The 26602-nt window shown below is 40.8% G+C and overlaps 1 protein-coding gene across 8 annotated transcripts in view; it reads left to right on the forward strand.

Annotated features, from left to right (window-relative positions):
• The window catches only part of LOC109920960 (serine/threonine-protein phosphatase 6 regulatory ankyrin repeat subunit B), a 162273-nt gene that overhangs the window by 49765 nt on the left and 85906 nt on the right, over positions 1-26602 (forward strand). For 5 of the 8 annotated variants that reach the window (XM_048599179.1, XM_048599175.1, XM_048599180.1 and 2 more), the window contains exons 2-4: positions 15990-16073; positions 20376-20454; positions 24115-24185. In XM_048599179.1, coding sequence (XP_048455136.1) covers positions 15990-16073; positions 20376-20454; positions 24115-24185 — 234 coding nt within the window. Of the gene's footprint in view, positions 1-15989; positions 16074-17200; positions 17231-20375; positions 20455-24114; positions 24186-26602 lie in introns of all 8 variants that reach the window. The other 3 variants (XM_048599173.1, XM_048599176.1, XM_048599174.1) reach the window with 1 other exon arrangement.

Raw genomic sequence — 26602 nt, forward strand, 5'->3', positions numbered from 1 at the left:
ACATAGAACATAGAACATAGAACATAGAACATAGAACATAGAACATAACAGTGCAGTACAGGCCCTTCGGCCCTCGATGTTGCGCCGACCTGTGAAACCAATCTGAAGCCCATCTAACCTAAACTATTCCATTATCATCCATATGTTTATCCAATGACCATTTAAATGCCCTTAAAGTGGACGAGTCTACTATTTTTGCAGGCAGGGCATTCCACGCCCTTACTACTCTCTGAGTAAAGAACCTACCTCTGATATCTGTCCTATATCTATCACCCCTCAATTTAAAGCTATGTCCCCTCGTGCTAGCCATCACCATCCTAGGAAAAAGGCTCCCACTGTCCACCCTATCTAACCCTCTGATCATCTTGTATGTCTCTATCAAGTCACCTCTTAACCTTCTTCTCTCTAACGAAAACAGCCTCAAGACCCTCAGCCTTTCCTCATAAGACCTTCCCTCCATACCAGGCAACATCCTGGTAAATCTCCTCTGCACCCTTTCCAATGCTTCCACATCCTTCCTATAATGCAGTGACCAGAACTGTACGCAATACTCCAAGTGCGGCCGCACCAGAGTTTTGTACAGCTGCAACATGACCTCATGGCTCCGAAACTCAATCCCTCTACCAATAAAACCTAACATACTGTACGCCTTCTTAACAACGCTATCAACCTGGGTGGCAACTTTCAGTGATCTATGCACATGGACACCGAGATCTTTCTGCTCATCCACACTACCAAGAATCTTACCATTAGCCCAGTACTCTGTATTCCTGTTATTCCTTCCAAAGTGAATCACCTCACACTTTTCCGCATTAAACTCCATTTGCCACCTCTCAGCCCAGCTCTGCAGCTTATCTATGTCCCTCTGTAACCTGCAACATCCTTCCGCATTATCCACAACTCCACCGACTTTGGTGTCATCCGCAAATTTACTAACCCATCCTTCTACGCCCTCATCCAGGTCATTTATAAAAATGACAAACAGCAGTGGCCCCAAAACAGATCCTTGAGGTACACCACTAGTAACTGAACTCCAGGATGAACATTTCCCATCAACCACCACCCTCTGTCTTCTTAGAGCTAGCCAATTTCTGATCCAAACCGCTAAATCACCCTCAATCCCATGCCTCCGTATTTTCTGCAATAGCCTACCATGGGGAACCTTATCAAACGCTTTACTGAAATCCAAATACACCACATCAACCGCTTTACCCTCATCCACCTGTTTGGTCACCTTCTCGAAGAACTCAATAAGGTTTGTGAGGCACGACCTACCCTTCACAAAACCGTGTTGACTATCCCTAATCAAATTATTCCTTTCTAGATGATTATAAATCCTATCTCTTATAATCCTTTCCAACACTTTACCCACAACCGAAGTAAGGCTCACTGGTCTATAATTACAGGGTTGTCTCTACTCCCCTTCTTGAACAAGGGGACAACATTTGCTAGTCTCCAGTCTTCTGGCACTATTCCTGAAGACAATGACGACATAAAGGTCAAAGCCAAAGGCTCTGCAATCTCCTCTCTAGCTTCCCAGAGAATCCTAGGATAAATCCCATCCGGCCCAGGGGACTTATCTATTTTCACACCTTCCAGAGTTGCTAACACCTCCTCCTTATGAACCTCAATCCCGTCTAGTCTAATAGACTGTATCTCAGTATTCTCCCCGACTACATTGTCTTTTTCCTGTGTGAATACTGACGAAAAATATTCATTTAGCACCTCTCCTATCTCTTCGGACTCCACGCACAACTTCCCACTACTGTCCTTGACCGGCCCCAATCTTGCTCTAGTCATTCTTTTATTCCTGACATACCTATAGAACGCTTTAGGGTTTTCCTTGATCCTACCTGCTAAAGACTTCTCATGTCCCCTCCTGGCTCTTCTTAGCTCTCTCTTTAGGTCCTTCCTGGCTAACTTGTAACTCTCAAGCGCCCTAACTGAGCCTTCACGCCTCATCTCTACATAAGCCTCCTTCTTCCTCTTGACAAGAGATTCAACTTCTTTATTAAACCACAGTTCCCTCGCTCGACCACTTCCTCCCTGCCTGACAGGTACATACTTCTCAAGGACACACAGTAGCTGTTCCTTGAGCAAGCTCCACATTTCAATTGTGCCCAGCCCCTGCAGTTTCCTTCTCCATCCTATGCAATCCTAAATCTTGCCTAATCGCCTCATAATTGCCTTTCCCCCCAACTATAACTCTTGCCCTGCGTTATATACCGATCCCTTTCCATCGCTAAAGTAAACGTAACTGAATTGTGGTCACTATCACCAAAGTGCTCACCTACCTCCAAATCTAACACCTGGCCTGGTTCATTACCCAGTACCAAATCCAATGTGGCCTCGCCTCTTGTTGGCCTCTCTACATACTGTGTCAGGAAACCCTCCTGCACACATTGGACAAAAACTGACCCATCTGAAGTACTTGAACTATAGCGTTTCCAGTCAATATTTGGAAAGTTAAAGTCCCCCATAACAACTACTCTGTTACTTTCGCTCCTATCCAGAATTATCTTTGCAATCTTTTCCTCTACATCTCTGGAACTTTTCAGAGGCCTATAGAAAACTCCCAACAGGGTGACCTCTCCTTTCCTGGTTCTAACCTCAGGCCATACTACCTCAGTCGACGAGTTGTCATCAAATGTCCTTTCTGCCGCCGTAATACTGTCCTTGACGAACAATGCCACACCTTCCCCTCTTTTACCACCTTCCCTGATCTTACTGAAACATCTAAACCCCGGCAGTCCAGCAGTCCAATGTCCACTCTTTCCTCTCTTGCCTTTTTCATATTTGAAAAAAAACTCTTGCTCTATGATGCAGCACTCTGTAGTCCATGGGCTGTTCCCCAGAGCCTACAACGAGACAAACATCAATTGTGCCTGGAAGACCATCAATTCGGTGAAACTCCTTGGTGTTCCAGTGTAAAGAATTGACCTTGGAGTGTTGCAGATTGGCATATTCCGAGGTCCAGGATTACGTGGCGAGGGACCATTAAAACTTTGGGCAGCTGCCACCAAGTCACAGTGGGGAAAGACTACTGTCTAAGGTTTTTCTGCCAAATTATAATGAGGGTCTGTTCAGTTATCAGACCCTCTTGTTGCCTCAATATGGATGTAAATAATTTTCTGCATGAGTAGCAATTGCCTTTGGTTTTGCAACCACAGGGAAACTGTGAAAAATGTCAAAATTCCAATGTTCTGTTTTTTTTTCTTAAAGACTGTACAGAACTGATTTAGAACCTTTGTATGTACTTACAGATGATTTTTTTTTATGAATTAAGTATATTTTTGCAATAAAAGAATTACCAACAATCTTCATCAAAAATTTTCTATGTTTGCCTATAGCCTGTAAGATGCATTCTCTTCATCCAACTGAGTTGTGCTTGGCTGCCTTGTGTTTTCTGACACCACCTCCACTGCTGTTCATGCCTTCAGCTGCTCTTACTTGCATGTATTTGGTGACTCTGTCATTACAGGACAGGAGTCCTTTATGTGAACACCAACTGTTTTTCAGGAAGAAGATATTTTTGGTTTTCAGATATACTTACATTACTGCCTTAGATCTAATCCTATCACAGTCAAAAGCCAACAAAAAAGTTTTAACTTGAGCTTGTTGTACCCTAGTCTGTTGGGGAATGTGATCATGTTATCATAAATCAGGTGCTTTTTGTAATTTTTAAATATTATCTCTGTACTTATTCTTCTTCTTCTCTCTATTTGTTGCTACAGTTACCACTTAAGTCCATTCGTGTTTGTTAGGGTCCGTTTCAGGGAAAAGAAAGCTTCTCTTTTAGATCTGTTTTGGCCAAACGAAGATTTTTGTCTTTGAAGAACCCGAGTTCACTGTGCCTATACATCTGTCTGGGTCTGATTTTGCAAAGACCTTCGGTTTTTAGGACCTTTTAGTTTTTGGACATAATAAAGGATATCTGACCTGTAATATTGCAACTTTTCTGTCTTGCTGGTCCCACTGAAATGTCAGTAACTGACATGATGTGTTACCTGCAGTATGAGCCTATGGTGATGCATCCTCCAAGAGGTCGACCTCATCTAATAAGTCAGCTGTGATGTCTGTGACAGTCACCTGGGATTACCACCAGTACACCCATTCATTTCCCTGGGAGATGAATCTGTAAAGATGAAAAAAATTATTTTCCAATCAACCAGTTCAGAGGTGATGTTACACACTTCTGGAACAGGTGCGACTTGAACCTAGTCTCCTGGTTCAGAGGCAGGGATGCTATCACTGTGACACAAGATCCCCTATGAATGAGTATTGTCCCGGTAATTTTTAAAGTTAATATGCAGTGTAATTTTATCTGTCAATATGACTGGGTGTTGTGGATATTTAATAATTCTGTTATCAGGCAGTTGGGAGATTCCTGTTAAATGGCCAGACCAATTGAGATCCTCCTGATTACCAGCATCTGTTTCTCAGCGTTCATTAGATGGCTGGAGGGTCATATTTTGTTTTCAATGTCTCCAGAGTATTTTGCCACAAGCAGTTGCTGGATGCTTTGATTTTTAATTAATAAGTCAGAGACATTTTTATAATTATGGTTGTGTGTCCTGCAAACCAGTGAAAACCTCTTTCCTGTCTCTGTGTGTACAGGGGGTAATTTGTAAAGGGATTAGAATTTTAAATAGTAGTTATGTGCTGAATTCCTAATTGTTTACCTGTAGCTAGAGTTATTTTTATTTGTGATAAATAGTTATTCTTATTAAGGACACAAACCTGGTCTGTGCTTTGGGAAAGTCAGGTAAATTAGGGACCTTTTGCATACTTTTAAAACTCTTTTACATTTGTGATGACTCTGAAAATCAAACTGTTATTTTCAGCAGGCTTCAGTGAGGCATAACAGTAAGCCCTGAAATGCTGCTTCTAAAAAAAAAACCAACTGCATGAGAATGCAAAATCTCTAATTTCAGGGTGCAAAAATATGGTAAGTAGACTAACCACTCAAGCCTAAATTGCTGTTCATTGCTGTGTTATGGATGATCTCCAGCCTAACTCCATTTTACATACTACACATCCTTTCTATTGAGTTAACAAAATATAATAATCTCAGATTTAAAATTTAACAACTGATATTGCATTACTTGCCATTTATGTAAGAATGTCCCAAAAATCTCCCATTCTTCCTATACAGACATGTTTCCCAACTTTACTGTTGAAAAGTCTGATTTTAATTTTGAGACTGAACCGCTTTGTCCTAAACTCCGCAAGTGGAAATAGCTTCTTTTCTACCTACCGCGTCTGCACCTATTAATAAGTTACAATTTTTGATCAAACTGTTCTTTAGCCTACTTATTTCCAGCCCAGTTTGCACAATTGTTCCTTGTAATGGCTTAATCTATAAAATACAGGTATCATTCTGGTATACCCATAGGCACCCCCTTCAAAGTCAGTATGAGCCTTCATAAAGTATGGTTTCCAGATCTCGTGGGAGTACTCCTTGTGTGGTTTTAAGGGGACTTTGTATTGCTGAAATGTGACTTTTGGATCTGTTGGTTTTTAGGCCATAATTTCATTTACCATTTTGATTACCTTTTTGCACCAGTTTGTGACATTTGTATTCCCCTTCCAAAGTCTCATTGAACCCCAACTGGTTCTAGCTTTTAATTACTTACAAAATACCATGTGCTATCTTGATCAAATTCAAAAAATTCCAGAAGATTTGTCAAGCACAATTTCCCTTTTGTAAACCCATGCTGATTCTACTTGATCCTGTCACTGTTTCCTAAGTTTTTTTTATTCGTTCATGGGATGCGGATGTTGCTGGCTGGGCAGTATTATTCCCTAAAGGACATTAGTGAACCAGATGGGTTTTTCTGACAATTGGCAATGGATTCACGGTCGTCATTAGACTCTTAATTCCAGATATTTATTGAATTCAAATTCAACCATCTGCCATGGTGGGATTCGAACCTGGGTCCCCAGAACATTATTTGGGTCTCTGGATTACCAGTCCAGCGATAATACCACTAGGCCATTGCTTCCCCCAGTGCTTTGCTATTGAATCTTTATAATGGACGCTAACATTATCCCCGCTAGCAATGTCATGTTAACCAGTCAATAATTCCCTTTTTTCTCTCTACCTCCTTTTTAAAAGAATGTGTTTACATTACCTACTGTCTAATCCATAAGAACTGTCCCAGAGTCTATTGAACATTGAAAGATGATCACCAACGCATGCACTATTTAAGACTGTAAGAAATAGGAACAGCAAGGGTGGGCTGTTCAGTCCCTTGAGCTTGCTCCACCATTCAGTAGGATCATGGCTGATATGACATTCCTCATATCCACTTTCCTGCCCTTTCCCTGTAACTCTTGATTCCCCAACTGCTCAACATTCTATTCTCCTTGGCCTCACAAGGGCTCTGCCCCCACTGCTTTCTGTGGCAAGAAGTTCCAAAGAGAGACAACCTTCTGAAAGAAGAAATTCCTCCTCGTATCCCTTTTATTCTGAGAGAATGCCGTCTGATCTTAGACTCTCCCATGAGGGGAAACACTCAGCATTTACTCTGCCAAGCCTCTTAACAAATCTATATGCTTCAGTAAGATCACCTCTCCTTCTTCTTAACTCCCAGTAAGTAGAGTTCCTACCTGTTTAGTCTTTGCTTTGAACCGCCTCCAATGAAATGATATCTTTCCTGAAATAAGGGGAACAAAACTGCCCATGGTGCTCCAGATGTAGACTCACCAGCTCCTTGGACAGTTGCAACATGGCTTCCCTGCTCTTATGCTCCAACCCCCTTGAAATAAGGGCTAGGATTCCATTAACCTTCTTGATTACCTGCTGCATCTGTATGCTAGCTTTCTGTGTTTCAAGTACAAGTGCCTTTGTGTCGCAGCTTTCTGCAATTTTTCTCCATTTAAACAATACTTCATTCTTTTGTTCTCCCTCCAAAATGAACGACTTCACATTTTCCTACATTATACTTCATTTGTCAACTTTTTACACATTTACTTAACGTATCAATATCTCTATAAACTGTTTGTATCCCTTTTGCAACCTGCCTTTCCACCTGTTTTTTGTCATCAGTTTGTATGGCCACTTCCTTTAAATACTCTGGAATGTAAATTAACGGCCTATAAATTCCCAATGCCCTTCAGTCCCATCAATTTCCCTAGCACGATTTCCATGTTTATACTGATTTTGTTCAGTTTCTCCATCTTACTAGAGCTTGTGTTCTCCACCATTTTTGGGATGTTATTTCTGTGCTGCTTTTTGAAAATACGTATGTAATTGGTCTTCCATCTCTTTGTTCCCCATTATAACTTGCCCTGTTTCGGATTGTAAGCGAATTACATTTGACTTCACTAACTTTTTTTTCTCTTTGCATACCTATAGAAGCTTTGACAATCAGTTTGTATGTTAAGCTTACTCTCGTACTCTCTTGATCAATCTTTGTCCTCCTTTGCTGAAATCTAAACTGCTCCCAGTCCTCAGGTCTGTTTTTTTTTGTCCGATTTGCATGTCCCTTGTTTGGATTTAACACTACCCCTAATTTCCCTTCGTAGCCTTTTTCAGCGCCTTATGACTCTATAAATGAATAATTGTTGAAGTTGCTCCATGCACTCTTTGAATGTTTATCATTGTCTGTACCATCATCCCTTTAAGTAACATTCTGCAATGTATCATGACCAACTCACACTTCATACCATCATTGTTTCCTTTATTTAGATTTGGGACCCGAGGTTAGAATCAACTATGCCATTAATGTTCCATCATATTATGGTCACTTTTCCCCAAAGAGCCTCACTCAGCTAGATTACCAATTATTCCTTTTCTAGAACAGAATACCTAGTCTAGGATGGCCTTTATACTTAACGAGCACAAGTTACATGCGTGGGAGAGATAATTAATGAGTCTTTTATTGGAGTTTCCATGTGAGTGGCTAGCATGGTATTGCTGGTGTAAAGGAGCTTTCTAATCATGCAGATGTGCTGAATTTGTGTCTTTGCTTTCAGTCTGGACAGATTGTAGATTGCAACGTAGGAGATGTACATTGCAATCTTTTTATATTATGTGTTGATGTTTGTGTTATGCGTACTCTGTGAAATGGATCTTTCCCACAAAGAAAGGTCAACAAGATGTGGTAGTAGATGTGACTTTCAAGCTTGGACACAACATTGGACAGCTACGTTGAAGAGCTACATTGAAGCAGCATTGGACACCACAAGCTAGACAGGACTTAATTGATACCTGGTTTTAGTAGATGAGAGCTGGGTGCAGTGATCATTCATTGACCATAAAATTGTCAAGGATGACATGCAAGCAGTTTGTTTCTGTTCTGAGAAACAACTGTAGCTTCTGATTGTTTGTTTGATTTCTGTTTGCTTTTGGCGCTGGTAAATAAAGGTGAAGCCTTTCCTGTATCATTTGGTCTCACATTGAACGCCAGATTCAAATCACTAAGTAGTGGTGTTGGAGAAAATATTAAAAATTCGTTTCACTGGATGTTGAAAGTATTGTTTTCCAACTGTGCTCTATATCTGGATAACTTTGTTAATATTTTTTGTTTTCGTCTTTTGTGTAATAAATTTCTGTTGTGCTGTTAAAGAAACTGCAACTTCTTAGAACTATGTTTCAGTGAATGGCCAGCGTGCTAAATGATTTATTAGATCAGACTATATTCTGATATTTGACCTGCCCAGGAGTACTATCAGCAGGATTTTAACACCATCTGCCCCAAATAGCTATCTATTGGTGTCAAATTTTGTTTGATGCCGTTATGAAGTGCCTTGGGATGCATTTCTATGTTAAAAGCATTGGATCAAATTTTCCGGTGAGTGGGAATCTCGTGTGGATTACTAATCCAACCCTCCTGTTTAAAAAGAAGGGAACTCTGCATTTCTTGGGGGAGGTTCTGCCCAGGACTCCCTCAGAAATGCGAAGGCTGATAGTTCTTTCTTAGTGTGGAACTGTCAGACAATGGCAAGCCATGCCCCCTTCCACAGGCGTCAGCTGCCGTGTTCTGAAATTTATAGGTCCTGACAGCTACTTTGACAGCTGTTGACAAAGGACAAACTAAGTAATGTTTGGATGCCTTGACGATTGTGTCAGATTCGGTTGCGGTGGTGGGTGCAGGCTGGGAATGGGTTAGAATGCCAGATATGGAGGCGTAGGTAAGTATGGTGCAAACTGGATAGGGTGTTGGCTGAGGAGGAGGAAGAATGCCAACTAGGTAGGTACAAGGGGGAAAGTAAGTATTTAGGTAGGTCAGGGTGGGTTGGAGAAAGTAGGTTTTGTGTCTGGGGGTGGTAGTCAGGAATGGGTGGTTAGTCCAGCAGCAGGGGGACATTTGGATCAGCACTGGTGGGTTGTAGGGGTTCAGGTTGAGGCCAGTCTCTGGGCAGAAAGCAACAGGTGAGTGGTTCAGCTGGGGGGAGGTGGGGTGGTGGTGGAGGGAGAAGAGGACTGGATGTCAGTCCAGTTGCAGTGGCATAGGATTTTTTGGAGTTCTGTGATTGAGTCTGACGACAGTGGGGAGGGTAGGGATCAGGTCTATTTGTGACAGGGGTTCGGTCATCTCCGGTTAAGTGGGTACGGGGGCTTCAGGTGCAGATTGTGAGAGGTTGTCATGTCCCAGTGGGGTGTAACAGGTCTGTGGGCTGTGACTGCAATAAGCATGGGGTCAGTTTCTTGGGAATTAGATTTATATATTCAATGGTCTGACCTTTCCTCAGTAACTATTTTAGTTAATTTCATCAGGGCCATCCATACTGTCTGACTTTTATGGAGACTTATATAGGTTTCCAAATGTTGAGGGATTGCCCAGAGGAGCATTCAGTTTCGTGGGCAATTCCTTCAGAGAGAGCTGCAATGGGAATTTTGCAGCGCCCCCGTTCACCACTTCAAACTATACCCACATAATGACTGTTTGTGCACTGAAAAATCTGTCCCATTATAAGTTGTTGTTGAAGGCATTGAATAGTACCACATCATGTCTATGAAAACAGCATGCAAAAGTTCACCCATAGAAGATGCCAATTTTCCCAAATATTAATTGTTTCAGGGGTTCTTTCCGAACACATTATACTATTTTCTGTACTTTTTGCTGTCATGTTGATTTCACTAGTTCTGCATTATTTTCATTAATTTTATACCTGGTGGTTTTTGAGGGTTGGAAACCGAAGATCAAATATCTATGCAACCATTTTCTTTTTTAGAAAAATAGCATTTTAGTGATTGTGAAGTGACAGCAATTAATTTATTATGGGAAATGAGATGATGTCTTTGCATTAGCAGTGAATTAGTAATAGCTGATCAAGTTAATTATGTTTATTGTTTGCAATTTTTCTTTTTTGGGATTCCCTTTCCTCCATGTTTGATTCTTAATGTCTTAATTGTCATTGTTTTATGGACTCTAGTTTTTATCTTGAAAGCAGAAATCAGGGTGGAAGGATGACATTCAAAATATCCTCATGATTTCAGATGTGGCATAATTTTTAGGGATTGTGAAAATTTGCATTGCCTATATTTGCCTCCATAATCCATAACGTTTTCTTCTAAATTGAAGGCATCAAAAGTCTACATGAATTTACTGTTTTCCTGATTGTTTATGATTTATGTGGAAAGCTTGTGTTAAAAATAACCATGGTAAACCTCTAAAATATACAAAGTTCACTGTTGCCAAAATGATATTCAGTTAATATATAGAAAAAAATTACGTTGTATAAGTATGGTTATCTGAATAAATCCACTTATTACATTTCAAATTTTGTTTTGATGTAACAATGGAGATTGATAACGACCTGGGCTATATTAAACACTTAGGACTTGGCAAACTGAGAATGTAGTTCATTGGGACACAGAGGCTGCACATAGATAAATAGAGACAGTTTAAGTGAGTGGGCCACGAGATGACTGAAAGAATAGGAAAGTGTGAAGTTATTCACTTTGGTTATAAGAATAGAGGAGCAGAATGTTTTTTTTCCCCCAAGTGTGAAGCTTGTAAGTAATGGATTTTCAGAAACTTGTGAGATCATACAAGGAATGTAGCAAGTTGGCAGGTGGGTAAGTAGGAATTAGGAAGGCATGTGGTCTTTATTGCAGTGGTGAGAGTACAGTGACTAAAAAGTCTTGCTACAATTGTACAGGATTTTGGTAACAGCATGGTTTTGGCCAAACGCAAGCAAATGGGACTAGTTTAGTATGGGAAACTTGGTTGGCATGGATGAGTTGGACCGAAGGGTCTATTTCTGTGCAGTATGACTCTCTGACTCTCTCATTCTATGTGCAGTTGTGGTTTCCCCGTTTAAAGGATATACAGCAAACTTTGTTTTAATCGAAGCTTTATCAACCTTGATAAACTGATAAAAATTAGATACCTCAGAAATTGCGATCTACTGTGATGATGGAGTAGTTATGCCATAAATAAAGTATAGTGTTGGTGTGTATACTCACTCTGTTACATTTCTATTGCTTGCTGTGTGATTTTAGAAGGTATGTTGATGTTTTTACATAAATGTTTTGAGGGATGTTGATGTCTCAAGGCTTTGCTCGGTCAGGGTTTACAGCGGTTACGTGTACTTCTTGATTATCCAGAATATTTGATCACCTGGCCTGCTCCTGGTCTCAGGTGCTGATTAATAAAAAGATTTTCTGTACTTGCATTGGAGGTCTACAGTGAGGGTTTTCTAAGTTGGCTGACTAAACTTTGAAAAAGGAAGGCAAAGTCAGAAATCATGATTTAAGTTGGGACCAACAGGTAGAAAGAGAGATGAGGCCCTGTAATAACAAAATAGCGAGCAAGGTAGCAGATTGAAAAGCAGGACTTCAAAGATTTTAATGTTTGAATTATTCCCGATGCCATGTGCTAGTTAGTATGGGAATAGATGGATAGAACTGATGAATATGTGGCAGTACAGCTGGAGCAAGAAGGAGGGTTTTAGAATCCTGTATCACTCGGAAAGGTAGGACCTGTGCAAGTCCGATGGCTTGCACCAGAATTAGAACAGGACAAACATCCCTGTGGGCAGGTTTGCTAGTGTGGTTGGTCGGAGTTTAAACTAATTTGGCAGGTGATGAGATACAGAGTAGAAATATAGTAAGTGATGATGTACAGACGAGTATAGAGAACCACCAAAACAGTCAAGAAGGCACTGGGAACATAGTCAAGTCAATGTACAAGGGCGCATGACAAGGCTTGGTTACATTTATTTTGATGTAAGGAGTCTTGCAAGTTAGGTAGAGGAATTGAGGATATTGTTTAACACATGGGGATGTGATATAATTGCAGTCATGGAGAAATGGTTGAGTGCGTGTCAGGACTTGAGGCTTAGTATACTGGGTATAAAATCTTTAGGCGAAATGGCATGAGTATAAAAGAGGAGGTGTTGCAATATTGATTAAGGAGTCAATAACTGCAGTAAGGAGCAAAGATATCTTTGGTTCCTCAAATGAGGCCATATGTAGAATTTAAGAATAAAACAGGATCAATTGCTTTGGGTGTATACTGTAGACCCCAAACAGTTGGGGTATGACAGTATGCAAATCACAGAAGTGTAAAAATAATAAGGTAATAACTGTGGGAGAATTTCAACTTTCCTCATATTAACTGGGGTAGGCTGAATGTGAAACTATTTGGGAGGGGGGTGGTGTTGAGAAAGCGTTCTTAAAATGTGTCCAGGAGACTGTTTCAAACCATCGTGTAGAAAGTCCTACAAGAGAGGCAGTGGTGCTGATCCTAAGTTTAGAGATGAAGCTGAGCAAGTGATAAATGTGGCAGTGGGGGAGCATTTTGTTAGTGCCCATTATTCAGTAAGATTTAAAGTAATTATGATAAGGACACAAATGAACATGAAGTAAAGAATTAGGAAGGTCGATTTTTAATAAGATAAGACAGGATCTGGCCAAAGTTGACTGGGAGGAGCGAATTGTAAGTAAATCCACATTAGAGTAGTGGGAGAAATTTTAAAGGGAAATAGTGCATGTCTAACATCTTCCAGTAAAGGTGAAGAGTGGGACCAACAAGAGAACCTTGAATGTCAAGGAATGCAAAGGATTAGATAATGTTGGAACTCTCACTGATTTTTCATTCTTTTTTATCCGTTTTATCATTTTTGGTTCGGAGTTTTGTACTGTGAACTGAAGATGACCTTTGGGTTGTGAGCAGCAGCTTGTATTTAATTTTAAAAAAGTATAGATAAACTTATTTGCTTGTGAGGCCAGACCTGAAAGTTAATAATAAGTTGTTTCTTGTTTAAGCGTCATATCATCATACAAAAATAAACCCTTTGGCCAGCCTCATCCATACCGGCCCAGTTTCCCAAACCACACTAGTCCCATTTGCCTGTGTTTGCCCCATATCCTTGTAAACTTTCCTATCCATGTACTTGTTCAAACGTCTTTTAAACGTTGTAGCTGTACTGCCTCTACGACTTCCTATGGCAGCTCATTCCATATATGTACCAGCTTTTTTGAAAATGTTGCCCCTTAGAGGACAGTGAGAGTGGAGGTTAGAATTTATGGGATTGGGTTTAAATCGGGACTCCACACAGACAATCGCCCAAGGTTGAAATTGAACCCAGTTCTCTGCCACTGACAGCAATGATAATCACTGTGCCAACCATGCTACCCCTTTGACCCTGTCTGTCTCCATGGGTCCAGATGAGCTGTATCCCAACCTGCTATAGGAGGCAAGGGAGGAGATTGCATGGGCTGTGACATGAATGTTCAAATCTTTCTCTGGCCACAAGGAGGATGGCAGAAGACTGGAGGACACCTAAAGTGGTACCATTATTCAAGAAGGTGAGATACACCAGGAAATTGTAGGCCAGTGAGTCTAACATCTGTGCTTAGGAAATTATTGAAAAAAAAATTCTGAGGAGCAGAATTCATCTCCACTTGGAGAGACGAAGATTATTTCAAGGACAGTCAGGCTTTGCAAAGGGAAGATCAGGTTGAACAAATTTGATTAAATTTTTCAAAGAGGTGGCTGGGTATATAGATGAGGGTAATACAGTTAGTGTAGTTGCACTTTTGACAAAATCTCACATGGCAGGCTGGTTAAGAAACTCTGAGCCCACAGAATCCAGGGTAGTTTGATAAATTGCATCTAAATTTGATTGAGTTGCAGCAACAGAGGATGATGGTCAAAGGCTGTATTTGTGACTGGAAGCCCTGTGTCCAGTGATGTTCCACAAGGTTTGATGCTGCATTCCTCATTGTATGTTGTGAACTTTAATGATTGAGACATGAACGTAAGAGATATGGTGAATGTGTCTGCAGATAACTTGAGGAATGCCTTAAGCCACAGGACAATATAAACACAATATGCTGGAAAAACTCCATAGGTCTGGCAGATATGAGGATAGAGGAACAGAATTAACATTTTGAGATCATTATGACTCTTCTTCAGTCGTACAGGACTGCAAACATTAACTGCTTTTTCTCTCTTTACAGATTTTGCTGAGTTTTTCCAGCATTCTGTGTTTGTTTCAGATTTCCAGCATCCACAGTATTTTGCTGTTTTCTTTGAACAGGAAACTGTAGATGGACTGATCAGATGAGTTGAACAGTGATAAATGAAATTTAATCCTGATGCATTTCAGGAGGACTAACAAGGCAAGGGAATACACATTGAACAGTGGGACTCCAGTAAACACAGAAGATCAAGGCACCTTGGTGTTTATGCCCATAGATCCTTGAAAGCAGCACAGGTGGTTAAGAAGATACATGAGATACTTGCCTTCATTAGTCAAGGCATTGAATACAAGGTCAAGGAGGTTATGATGGAGCTGTATAAGACCTGGTTAGGCAACAACTGGAGAACTCTGTAGAGTTTTTGTTGCCACACTATCGGAAGGATGTGTGGGGTCATAAGAGATTCACCAGGATGTTATCTGGACTGAAATGATTCAGCTAAGAGGACAGAATGCATAGGCTGGGATTGTTTTTCCTAGGACAGAGAAGGTAGAGCAGGAATCTGAGTTCTGTAGGGCCCAGATAGGGTAGTTAGGCTGGAACATTTCCCATTAGTAGAGGGAATCCATAACCAGGGAACTCAGTTTTGTGATAAGGGGCAGGAGGTTGAGAGGGGATTTGCAGGAATGTTTTTTACACTCGGGGTTATGGGTATCTGGACCATTCTGCCTAAAAGGCTGGTAGAAGTGGGAATCCCCAGGCATTTAAGTAGCTGCGATAGGGTTAGATGAAAACTTGAAACACCATAGCTTACAAGGCTAAGGGCCAATTGCTGAAAAATAGAATTAGAATAGATGGCTGTTTGATGAATGGCGCAGACGTGATAGGCTGAAGGGCCTCTTTTCATGCTGTGAAAACTCTATAAATCTCTGTGGCCTCTGGGGTGACAAAGTTGTCCTTTGAGTGTGTAAATCTGGAGGTTAGAAGACTTGAGATGTGAAATCTTGGGAATTCTCTACCCTAGAACTGCAGATGCTCCATTATTGAATAAATTTTAAAGCTTGCATTGACAGTTTTTTGCTTTCTCGGGGAATTTTATCTGGGGAGCATGTGGGCAGGTAGATTTGAAGCCGAAGATTGCCATGATTATATTGAATGATGGCACAGGTTCAGTGAGTCATATGGTCTACTTCTGCTATTTCTTGTGCTAATTTTAAAGTAGAGTATCCAAAGGAAGAGAGTAATTGTGTAGTCATAGAACAATTTTATTACAATTGAACAGTCCGCTTTGGTAGTCCACCTTCTATCATTACTGTTTTGATTTTACATAAACAAATGTTGAAGTATTTATTGGCAAAGTATTGAATTTCTTCGTTTTTTTTTCACATTGTTGAGGTACCTTTTTAATATACTCTAACTGAGGGAGAAAGGTCTATTATCAAGAGGCTGTCTGGAGTTTGAAATATGTTGTATTACTTTAATGCTGAAATGTGAGTTGTCATTTTCTGAGCTCTTCATTTTGAATTTTTGATTCATATGAACCTTTATACATATTTTCTAAATTCTGGAAAATGACCAAACAGGAGAAATGTTTTTCTTTCTCTCCTAGCCTCCGTTGGTCCAGGCAATATTTAACGGGGATCCTGATGAAGTGCGGATGTTGATCTATAAAACCGAAGATGTCAACGCTTTGGTAAGTCACTGTTAAATGTTTTGCAAGAAACTTGTTTCCAGAACATTTTTTTTAACTGATTAGTTTGCAAAACTCAACTCTCGTATCTGGATTGTTTTGATGAATAATGCGCAACTTCAATTGACTAGAGATCACAGTCAAGTATTTCAGTTTGTATGTGCAAGAACATGTTGCCAAGACCAGGATGTTTTTCAATACTTGTATTTAGCTTATTGTATTCATAGTCACAAGTAAATACCATTGAAAGTACATTTTTGTGTACGCTCTGAAGTGCTTTAAGTTTGTAATTTAATAGAAACATATAAGTATTGAATATAGGAGCAGGAATAAGGCATTTGACCTTTGAGCCTACTACACCGTTCAATATGATTGTTAATAACTTCCAACTCAGTACGCCGTTCCCACCATCTTCCCATATCCTTTTGATCCCTTTAGTCCGAAGAAGTATGCCTGCATCTTTCTTGAAAGTCTTCAATGTTTTGGCCTCAATAATTTCTTGTGGCAGAGAATTCCATGGGCTCATCATTCTCTGGGTGAAGAAATTTCTCCTTGTCTCTGTCCTAAGAGGCCTATCTCTTATCCTTTAGACTGCAACCCTTGGTTCTGGACTCCATGAACATCGAGAATATCATTCCTGCATCTAATCCTGTTTGAATTTGATAGGTTTGTGAGATCCTCTCTCATTCTTCAACACTTGTGAATCTAGTCTAAGCCAATCCAGTCTCTCTTTGTACATCAATCTTACCATTCCAAGAAACAGTCTAGTAAACCTTATTTGTACTCCCCTAATAGCTAGAACATCCTCCCTCAGATAAGCAGACCAAACTGTAAGCAAAACTTCAGTTGTGGTCTTACCAGTGCCCTGTATACTTGCAATACATCCCTGCTCCTGTACTTGAATCCTGTCACCACAAAAACCATTTGCCTTCTTGACTGCCTGCTGCACCTTCGTGTTAACTTTCAGTTATCCAATCTATAGTTGTTCGCATTATACTCTGTCTGCTGGTTTTACTATCAAAGTGGTAAGCTCACGTTTATCCAAATTATATTGTATCTGTCATTTATTTGCCTATTTAGTTAATTTGTCCAAATCATGCTGAAGCTTCTGTGCATTCCCTTCCACACAGATCGGTGTCATCTGCAAACTTGGAGATCTGGCAAGTAGTTTCCTCATTTAAATCATTAATAGCATTATGAATAGCTGACGTCCAAGCATCGATCCCTGTGGCATCTTAATAGTCACTGCCTGCCACTACACAATATTTGTATTTTTGTTTTCCCATCTGTCAATCAGTTCTCAATCCATTTCAGTACACAATCTCTAGTCTCATGTGCTTCAATTTTAAATGCTAATTTCTTATTGGGATCTTATGAAAAGCCTTCTGACAGTCCAAATAAACAGGATCCACAGGCTCCCCCTTATCCACTCTATTAGCTACATCTTCAAAAGCTTCCAGATTTGTCAAGCACAACCTCTCTCTTTCATAAATCCATGCTGATTGCTTGATTCTGTTATTAATTTCCAAGTTGTTATTACATTCTTACATAATGGACTCTAGATTTTTTCCCACTACTGATCTCAAGCTAATCAGTCTATAATTTACTGTTTTCTGTCTGCCACCCTTCTTAAAAAAAAAAAAAAAAAGGTGAGGGTACATTAGGTACTGTCCATTCCATAGGAACTGTTTCAGAGCGAGTAGAAATTTGGAAAATGACCAATAGCACATTTGCTATTTCTTGGGCTTGTTCCTTAGGTACTCTGAGATGAAGCTTATCAGGTCCTGGGAATGTATCAGCTTTCAATTCCTTTGGTTTGCCCAACAGCATTTCCCTACAGTATTCATTTCTTTGCATGGAGGAGAGCGAACCCTTACTTTTCCAGGGCTGCTACATTGTTGGAGGCAACACTAGTGAGGTAGGCCCAGCAGCAAAAGAAGGCGCCCGAGGATTGGCGACTTCATCGTTGGTGGGGCTGGCACTGGTGGCGATGAAACAGTGGTGGAAGGGCATCACAGCGACATCAACGAGGTGGGCCCTGACAAGAGACGTGACTTGGAAGTTGGTGGGTCTGCGCAAGCAGCAGTGAGGTGATGGTTCCAAGCCAACTCAGAATGTAGATGGACTTCTCTTTAAGCTATATCTTTTCATTTTCCTCTTTTTCTTAAAACTATCACAATGTCACCGTATTATGGTAACAAATGAAAGCTTTTCACGTATTTTGTTGCATTTCACAATGCAGTATTTCACAACTGTAAAATACGCATGACAATAAAATCATTCATTCATTCATTCATTTGTAAAGCATCAAAGTGTCATACAGTATGGAAACAGACCATTTGATCCAACTTGGACAAGCTGATCAAGTTTCCCAAACTAAACTAGTCCCACTAGCCTGTGTTTGGCCCATTATTGCATTAAAGCTTTCCTATTCATGTACCTGTCCAAATGTTTTTTAAATGTTGTAATTGTATCTGCATCTGCCACTTCCTGTGCAGTTTATTCAACATACAAACTACCCTCTGTGTGGAAAAAGTTGGCCCTTGGGTCCCTTTTAAATCTTTCTCTTCTAATCTTGACAATATGCCCCCTAGTTTTGAACTAACCCCACCCTGAGGATAAGATCTTTGCTATTCACCATATCTATACCCCTCATGATTTTATAAACCTCTAAGGTCATACTGAGCTTTAATGCTAGCATCACGAACTCCAGTCAGCCAAGATCAACACTCAAAACCAAAATCTGGCTCATTGATACATTATATACAAGGGAATCAGGTGGCTGGATGGCTGGTTTGTGCTGTAGTAACGCCAACAGTGTGAGTTCATTTCCTGTACCCGATGAGGTTACTATGAAGGACTCTCCTTCTCAACTTCTCCCCTCGCCTGAGGTGCGGTGACCCTTAAGTTAACCAGTCATCTCTCTATTGAGAAAAGAGCAACCCTATAGTCTGGTAGGACTCTGGAGAGTTTATCTTTTACTTACACCAACCACATGAACTGCAGCAGTTCAAGAACGCGGTTCACCATAACCTCTGAAGAGCAGTAAGGAATGGGCAACATTGATTCTGTGATTTGTATTAGAGGTATAAGATGTGGGAGTATAACTTGTAGGTTGGAGATTAAAATGTTAAATGCAAGATGAAAGGAGATTTCGGATTGAAAAACTGATAAACACCCCTAACATGAGGAATTTGAATGCATTAATAATAAAGTCAGGCTTGGAAGTGAAACAACTTTAGCTAATACACAAACTATCTCTTAAGCTTGTGTTAGAGCCAGCAAGTCTACCCCTATCATCATAAAATATTTGTTTATGTATTTCCCAGATTGAAAATAAAAATCAACTTGTAAACAAGGGAGTTCCTTGGTGGCATCATCAAATGTGCAAAAACGTTTATTAATTTAATTACGGAGAGAAATAGATCAGAGAGTCAAAAGTGTGTTTTGAAGGTAAACTTAATGGGGAGCTCACAATAGAAAACCAAAATGGAGATACTCTCAGGGAGTTATGGTGTTTCCTTTTTTTGAGAGTGTTTGCTTTACAGAAACAGGCCCGCTAATGTTGGGAACAGACTGAGACAGTTGGAACAAGTGAGTAAATTCTCAAGCTGTTGTAATGTCGAAGAGAACTGTTGCAGGTACCTGAACAGTAGAATAGATTTCACAGCTTAATTACAGAGCAAAATTCTAGGTGCGTAATGCTTGCTTTTTTGTTTTAAGTACAGCAACAACTGTGTTTCCTAAAAATGTGAAATCTTGTGAAGGAATTTTTTCAGTTAATTACTGGTTGGTCAGACTTATCTTTGTGTTTGTTGTCTCTGGGAATCTTAACACAGCCTAAAAGCACCAAATGCAGAACAACAGATCTGTATCTTACAATTCCAAATTGACCAGTCCGTATTTACTTTGGAGCCTTTCAAGAATTTTTATTTTGATAATTTACCATGAAACTAATTTGTTTGTATTACGTGGTACATAGAAGTTTGCTGGAAGGCACGAAATGCAAGGTACCTGTGTGTTATTTATTTCGGCTTTTTGTGGAAATGAATAGGGTTGTTCCTAGTGCACGAACAAATAGTGGCAAAGAATTGAGTGGTTTAGTGCATCCACTATCAATTTATAGCAGCTTGAATGAGTCATTTAACCCTGTTGGCTCATGTGTCTAGTCCCTGATTGGCGCAATCAATTTTAAATCCAAACCATTCATCTCCCCATCCAAGTTAATTTATTAATGACACTCAGAAGAAGAGATTGTTTATGTATGTGGTTTTAGCATGCTCAATTATGAATTTTTTTCAAAAGGATCCTGAAAAGCGGACACCACTACATGCAGCTGCCTTTCTTGGTGATGCCGAAATCATCGAGCTTCTTATCTTGTCAGGTAGGTTTACCAGGGACGTTGCTATTTGTGCTAGCTGTTTCTGAACAGCAGAGATTGGCAACAAGTTTTTGCTTGAGTATTTTGAACAATGATAGTGCATACATGAGTGGGTTGTGTGGAATTAAACATTGTGTTCATTAAAAATTCAGGAAATCCTTGTTTGATACACCATGTAGTTCACACATTACTTTATTTCTCCCCTTTTAACAGAGACATTATAAAACAAAACATGACACCATGTATACGCAATATTAGAGTTGATTTACCAAAAGCTTCAAAAGAACGTGATAGAAAGAGCATTCCAGAGCTTGGTACGTAGGTAGCTGAAGGAGCAACTACTAATAGGGGAGCCATTAAAAATGGAAATACTCAAACTGGAATTAGGGGGTGCCAATTAACTTGGAAGGTTGTGGAGCTGGAGGAAATTAGACGTAGGGAGGAGCCAAACCATACAAGGAATTGAAAACAAGAATGATAACGTGAAAATCTAGGTGTTGTTTAATCGGGAGTCAGTGCAGGTCAATAAGTATAGAATTGTTAGGCCAAAGGGATTTCCTTAAGTTTAGATGCAGGCAAACAGAGCTCTGGATGATCCCATGTCTACAGAGTGCAGAATATCCAGGTGACCATGCAGAACAGGAAAGCCTACAGATAATATGAATGAGAGTTTCAGCAGCAGAAGAACTGAGACGAGGATCGGCTAGGAAAATTAGAAGTTGCAATAGGCAATCTTTAAATACACATCTGTGTGATCACAAAGCTAATTTTCTGACCAAACGTGCTGATAAATCTGCAGTTTGATTCAGCCTCTGATACTTGTAAGGAGAAGGACAGAGTCTATTGCAGAGGAGCAAAGTTTATGGTAACAGTGGCTTCAGTCTTTCTGTTTAATTAGAGAAAATAGTTGCTCATCCAATGCTGGATGTCAGGCAAGACGTCTGACAATTGAGTGATAGTATGAGGATGGTTTTTTGAAGGTGGATGCTGTCACTGTACATCATGTGTTTTCTGATGGTGATGTTGAGGGGCAGTTTGTAAATCAAAAATAGGAGGAATCCAAGGTTAGATCTTGGGGCAGTGCCAGACTAATGATCTAAGTAGGTAGAGAGGCCATTGATGATGCTTGGATAGATGATCATTGAAGCATGTGACTGCAGTGTCTCCCAGCTGGGCAACAGTGGAGAGGCGTAAGAGGGAGATTGAGTGATCAGCTATGTCCAAGGCTGCAGATAGGTCATAAAGTGGAAAGGAGACCATTTGCCTTTCTCATTGTCATGGGGGAAGCAAATTATGATTTGGCCTGGAGCTGTTTGGGTTACTATAGAAGGGTATTTAAATATGAACTTCTGGAAAAATGGGCTCTGATGTGTGAGGCAAAAATGAATAACTTGGGAGGGAAAGAGTATTGGAGAAAGTTCAGAAAAGATTCACCGGGATGTTGCTGGGAATGGAAGGTTTGAGTTATAAAAATAGGCTGGGACTTTTTTCACTGGAGTGTAGGAGGTTGAGGGGTCACCTTATTGAGGTTTATAAAATCATGAGGGGGCATAGATAAGGTGAATAGCAAGGGTTTTCTTTACCCTGAGATGGGGAAGTTAAAAAGAACTAGGGGGCATACCTTCAGGGTGAGAGAAGAAAGTTTTTAAAAAGGACACAAGGAGCAACTTTTTTACACAGTGGTTTGTGTGTGAAATAAGTGATGGATGCAGGTACAGTTACAAAATTTAAAAGACATTTGGATAAGTATATGAATAAGAAAGGTTTGGAGGGATATGGGCCAAATGCGGGCAAGTGGGACTGGTTTAATTTGGAGGAACTAGTAGGATCAAAAGATCTGTTTCCATGCTGTATGACCCGAGGAAAAGGAAGTTGGAGCTGGTATGGTAGTTTGCAAAAATGGCAGGGTTCAAACATTTTGTTTTAAAAAGGGGTGATAACTGCAGGTTTGGAAGAGAGGACTGTTAACAGTGGCAGGGTGGATATGCAAGATCTGTTGATGTTTTATCTTGGCCAGCATTTACCTGTCTTCGAACATCAGCGCAAAAAAGAGTTATCTGGTCATTTCTCTTTTTTGTGGAAATTCACTGTTGTATTTATTTACATTTTTACAATTGACTACACTTCTAAAGTATTTAATTGGCTGTAAGCTAGTTTTGGATATCCCAAAGGAGATGAACGATGCTTTACAAATGTCTGCTCTTTTCTGAAACGCAATTTGTAGCTGGTTTAGACAACTTGGCCATTCATCTTCGTTTCCATATAATTACTTTATGTTCATCGTGATAAATTCAGAATCACTAGAATTCAATTAGAAATTTCCATGTCCATTCAAACAAATCCCCCTGAGCTAAATACAAGTGTGCAGGTAATCAAGAAGGCTAATGGAATGTCGGCCCTTATTTCAAAGGGGTTGGAACTTAAGAGTAGGGAAGGCTTACTGCAAATGGAAAGTTGCTTTATCTGGAATACTGTGAGCAGTTTTGGCCCCCTTATTTAAAGAAAAATATCATTTCATTGGAAGGAGATCAGAGAAGGTTCCCTAGGATGATCCCTGGTATGAAGAGATTGTCTTATGAGCAAAGGCTAAACAGGTAGTGACTACTCACGGGTTCAGAAGAATGAGAGGTATCTCATTGAAACTTGAAGGGTTCTTAAGGCGTTTGACAGGGTAAATGCTGAGAGGATGTTTCCTTTATGGGAGAGTCTGGGAACAGAGGCCATAGTCTCAAAATAAAGGGGTGTCAATTTAAGACTGAGATGAGGATGAATTTCTTCTGAGTGTTGACAGTCTTTGGCACTCTCTTACCACAACGAGCTATGTGCAGAGTCTGAGATAGACAGATTCTTGATCAGTAGGGGAGTAGAGGGTTTACAGGGCAAGGGCAGAAAAGTGGACATGAGGAATTTCAGATCAGCTGTGATCCTGTTAAATGGCAGAGCAGGTTCGAGGTGCCAAACCACCTATTCCTGTTCTTAATCCTTATGGTCATAGAGTCAGACAGTCTTAACACTTAATAATAACATGTATTTACATGTAGGGGCGTGCACTCAGAAGCTCTACTATAGTGATCGGTTATAAGTAATAACTTGAGAGGAGGAGAAGATGAAGAGGCAGGGCTTCAGGGAGGGAAGGCACAGTTGGCAATCGTAGAAGAAAAAAAAAGGAATGAGCGAAAGACCAGAATTGGAGAAATGCAAGCCGGAGAGGAGGGCTGAGATCTTGGTGGGATTTGAAAATAAAGATGAAACTTCTAAAATTTAGGTGTTGTTGGTCTAGGGATCAATGTAGACTAGCGAGCATAAGTTGATTAGTGGATGGCACTTCCTGTGTTAAGATACAGGCAACAGCTCAATATAGATGACCTCAATACCAGAACACTTCGGAATAATCTTTGGAGAGGTCCATCTGATCATTATAGATTGAGGATCTTACACAATGAAACTGGTTTAGAGATAGCATTTTGTAATTCATATTTGTACCAATTTGCATTATATATTTATCAACCTATGTTGTTGCTACTTGCTCTACTTTAGTAACTTTAAAATGAGTGCTACATTGTGGTATCCTTAATCCAAGGTATTGAAGAAGCCTCCATATTGCATGTGTTTATTTTCAATGCGCAGGGTACAATTACTCTATTTGCGATTTTTATTTTACAGGAGCACGTGTCAATGCTAAAGATAACATGTGGTTAACCCCACTTCATCGTGCCATTGCTTCACGGAGTGATGTAAGTTTGCCAACCTGGTACTTCGAAATTGATTGATCTATTGTTGTCACGTACTGAGATACAGTGAAAAGTGTTGCTATGCATGCTATACAGGCAGGTTGTACCTTACAGAGTGCATTACGGTAGCAGAACAGAGTGCAGAGTACAGTGTTACAGTTGCACAAAAAGTGCAGAGAGAGAGATTGGAACTAACATTTGAGAGATCTGTGCAAAAGTCCAATAACAGCGGGGAAGAAGCTGTTCTTGAATCTATTTGTATGTGTATTCAAACTTTTATACCTTCTGCCTGATGGAAGACCGTGGAAGAGATTTGATTATGTTGGTTGCTTTCTTGAGACAGCGGGAAGTATGGATGGAAGGCTGAGATAACAAGGTGTAGAGCTGGATGAACACAGCAGGCCAAGCAGCATCAGAGGAGCAGGAAGGCTGACGTTTCGGGCCTAGACCCTTCTTCAGAAATGGGGGAGGGGAAGGGGGTTCTGAAATAAATAGGGAGAAGCGGGGAGGCGGATAGAGGAGAAGATAGGTGGAGAGGAGACAGACAGGCCAAAGAGGCGGGGATGGAGCCAGTAAAGGTGAGTGTAGGTGGGGAGTTAGGGAGGAGATAGGTCAGTCCAGGGAGGACGGACAGGTCAAGGGGGTGGGATGAGGTTAGTAGGTAAGAGATGGGGGTTGGGCTTGAGATGGGAGGAGGGGATAGGTGGGAGGATGGACAGGTTAGGGAGGCGGGGACGAGCTGGGCTGGTTTTGGGATGCAGTAGGGGAGGGGAGATTTTGAAGCTTCAGTTTACAATTTTGGCTCATCCAGTGATTTAAGTGCTTATCTTTCGGAGGGGCACAACAGACATGATTTTCACTGCGACAACTGCGGGAGAAATGCAGAGAAAAGAATCTACCCTGTACATGGCCGCCTTTGACCTTACAAAGACCTTTGACACCATCAATCGGGAAGCATTATGGAGAGTTCTTCTCCGCTTTGGTTGCACCATGAAGTTTGTCACCATCCTTCGCCTACTCCACGATGACATGGAAGTTGTGGTAATAATAAATGACACCACCATCAACCATTTCCCTCTTCAGACTGGTGTCAAGCAGGGCTGTGTCATTACCCCAATAGTGTTCTTGATCTACTTAGCTGCAATGCTTCACCTCACTGCTGACAAGCTTCCCACTTGAATGGAATTTACTTACAGAACCTGTGGGGAAATTATTCAAACTTTGCCTCCTTCAAGATTAAATGAAAGTTACCCCAACTGGTGTCATGGAACTGCAGAACGCAGATAATGCTTGTGTATGCGCAATTTCAGAGGATGTGCTCCAGACCATCGTCAGCATCTTTACAGAGGCATGCGAGAACATGGGTCTCATCATGACATCCGCAAGATGAAGGTCCTCCACCAATGTGGCCTGGCATTGTGGAGCAAAGCCCTGACAATCAAGGTCCATAGGGAGGCCTTAGAGAATGTTGACCACCTCCGTTACCTCGAAAGTGTCTTGTCAGCCAAAGCAACTATTGATGAAGGGATTGGCCGCCTGAGGTAAAGGTGTTTGAGGACAACAACATCAGATCTGACACCAAGATCAAGCCCTCCCATATGGCTCTGTGACATGGACTGTCTACAGCAGACACCTCAAGGTACTGGAGCAGTACCAGCAACGATGCCTGCGCAGGATCCTGCGAATCAGTTGGAAAGAATGACGTGCCAACACTCCCAGCATCGAGGCACTGACCACCCTGACCAGCTACAATTGGCTGGGCACATCATCCGCATGACTGACGCGAGACTCCCCAAGCTGGTGGTCTACTCCCAGCTTCGAAGCGGCAGGTGAACTCTAGGTGTAAGCGGCAGGAGCTCCAGGTCTCACTGGTGAAGTGCAGCATTCCCATAGATACCTGTGAATCACTGGCCCAACACCGTCCAAAGTGGAGGAGGAGCATCCAGGAAGGCATTGAGCACCTTGAGGTTTGCTGTCAAGAAAAAGTGGAAGCTAGGCGAAAACAGCAAATGGAGCATGCTGCCACACCAACGCCACACTTGCCACAGAGTTCTTGTTTATATTTAAGGCCAAGAAGGATGGATTCTTGATCAGTGTGGGATCTAGAGTTATGGGAAAAGGGCTTGAAAATGGACATGAGGCATGTCAGAATAGCCATAATCCAATTGAATGGAGGAGCAGGCTTGAGGAGTCAAGTGGCTCAATCTGGTTCTTATTTTCGTATGATCTTATAACATCATACAGTATGTGTATTCACTGAACCATTCTAAAACTGCTAAAAATTCCCCTGGTCTGCTGAAAATGGTTTTCTCTTGGCATATAGTTATATCGGCAAAAGGGACAGCTTGATACTTCACCCAAGTACTTGTTCCTTAACATAGTGCAAGGTAGTTGCGTTGAAGTGAATTTGTTTATCTAGT

This window comes from Rhincodon typus, chromosome 7 (assembly GCF_021869965.1).
Source record: "Rhincodon typus isolate 14 chromosome 7, sRhiTyp1.1, whole genome shotgun sequence".
Taxonomy (NCBI): Eukaryota; Metazoa; Chordata; class Chondrichthyes; order Orectolobiformes; family Rhincodontidae; genus Rhincodon; species Rhincodon typus.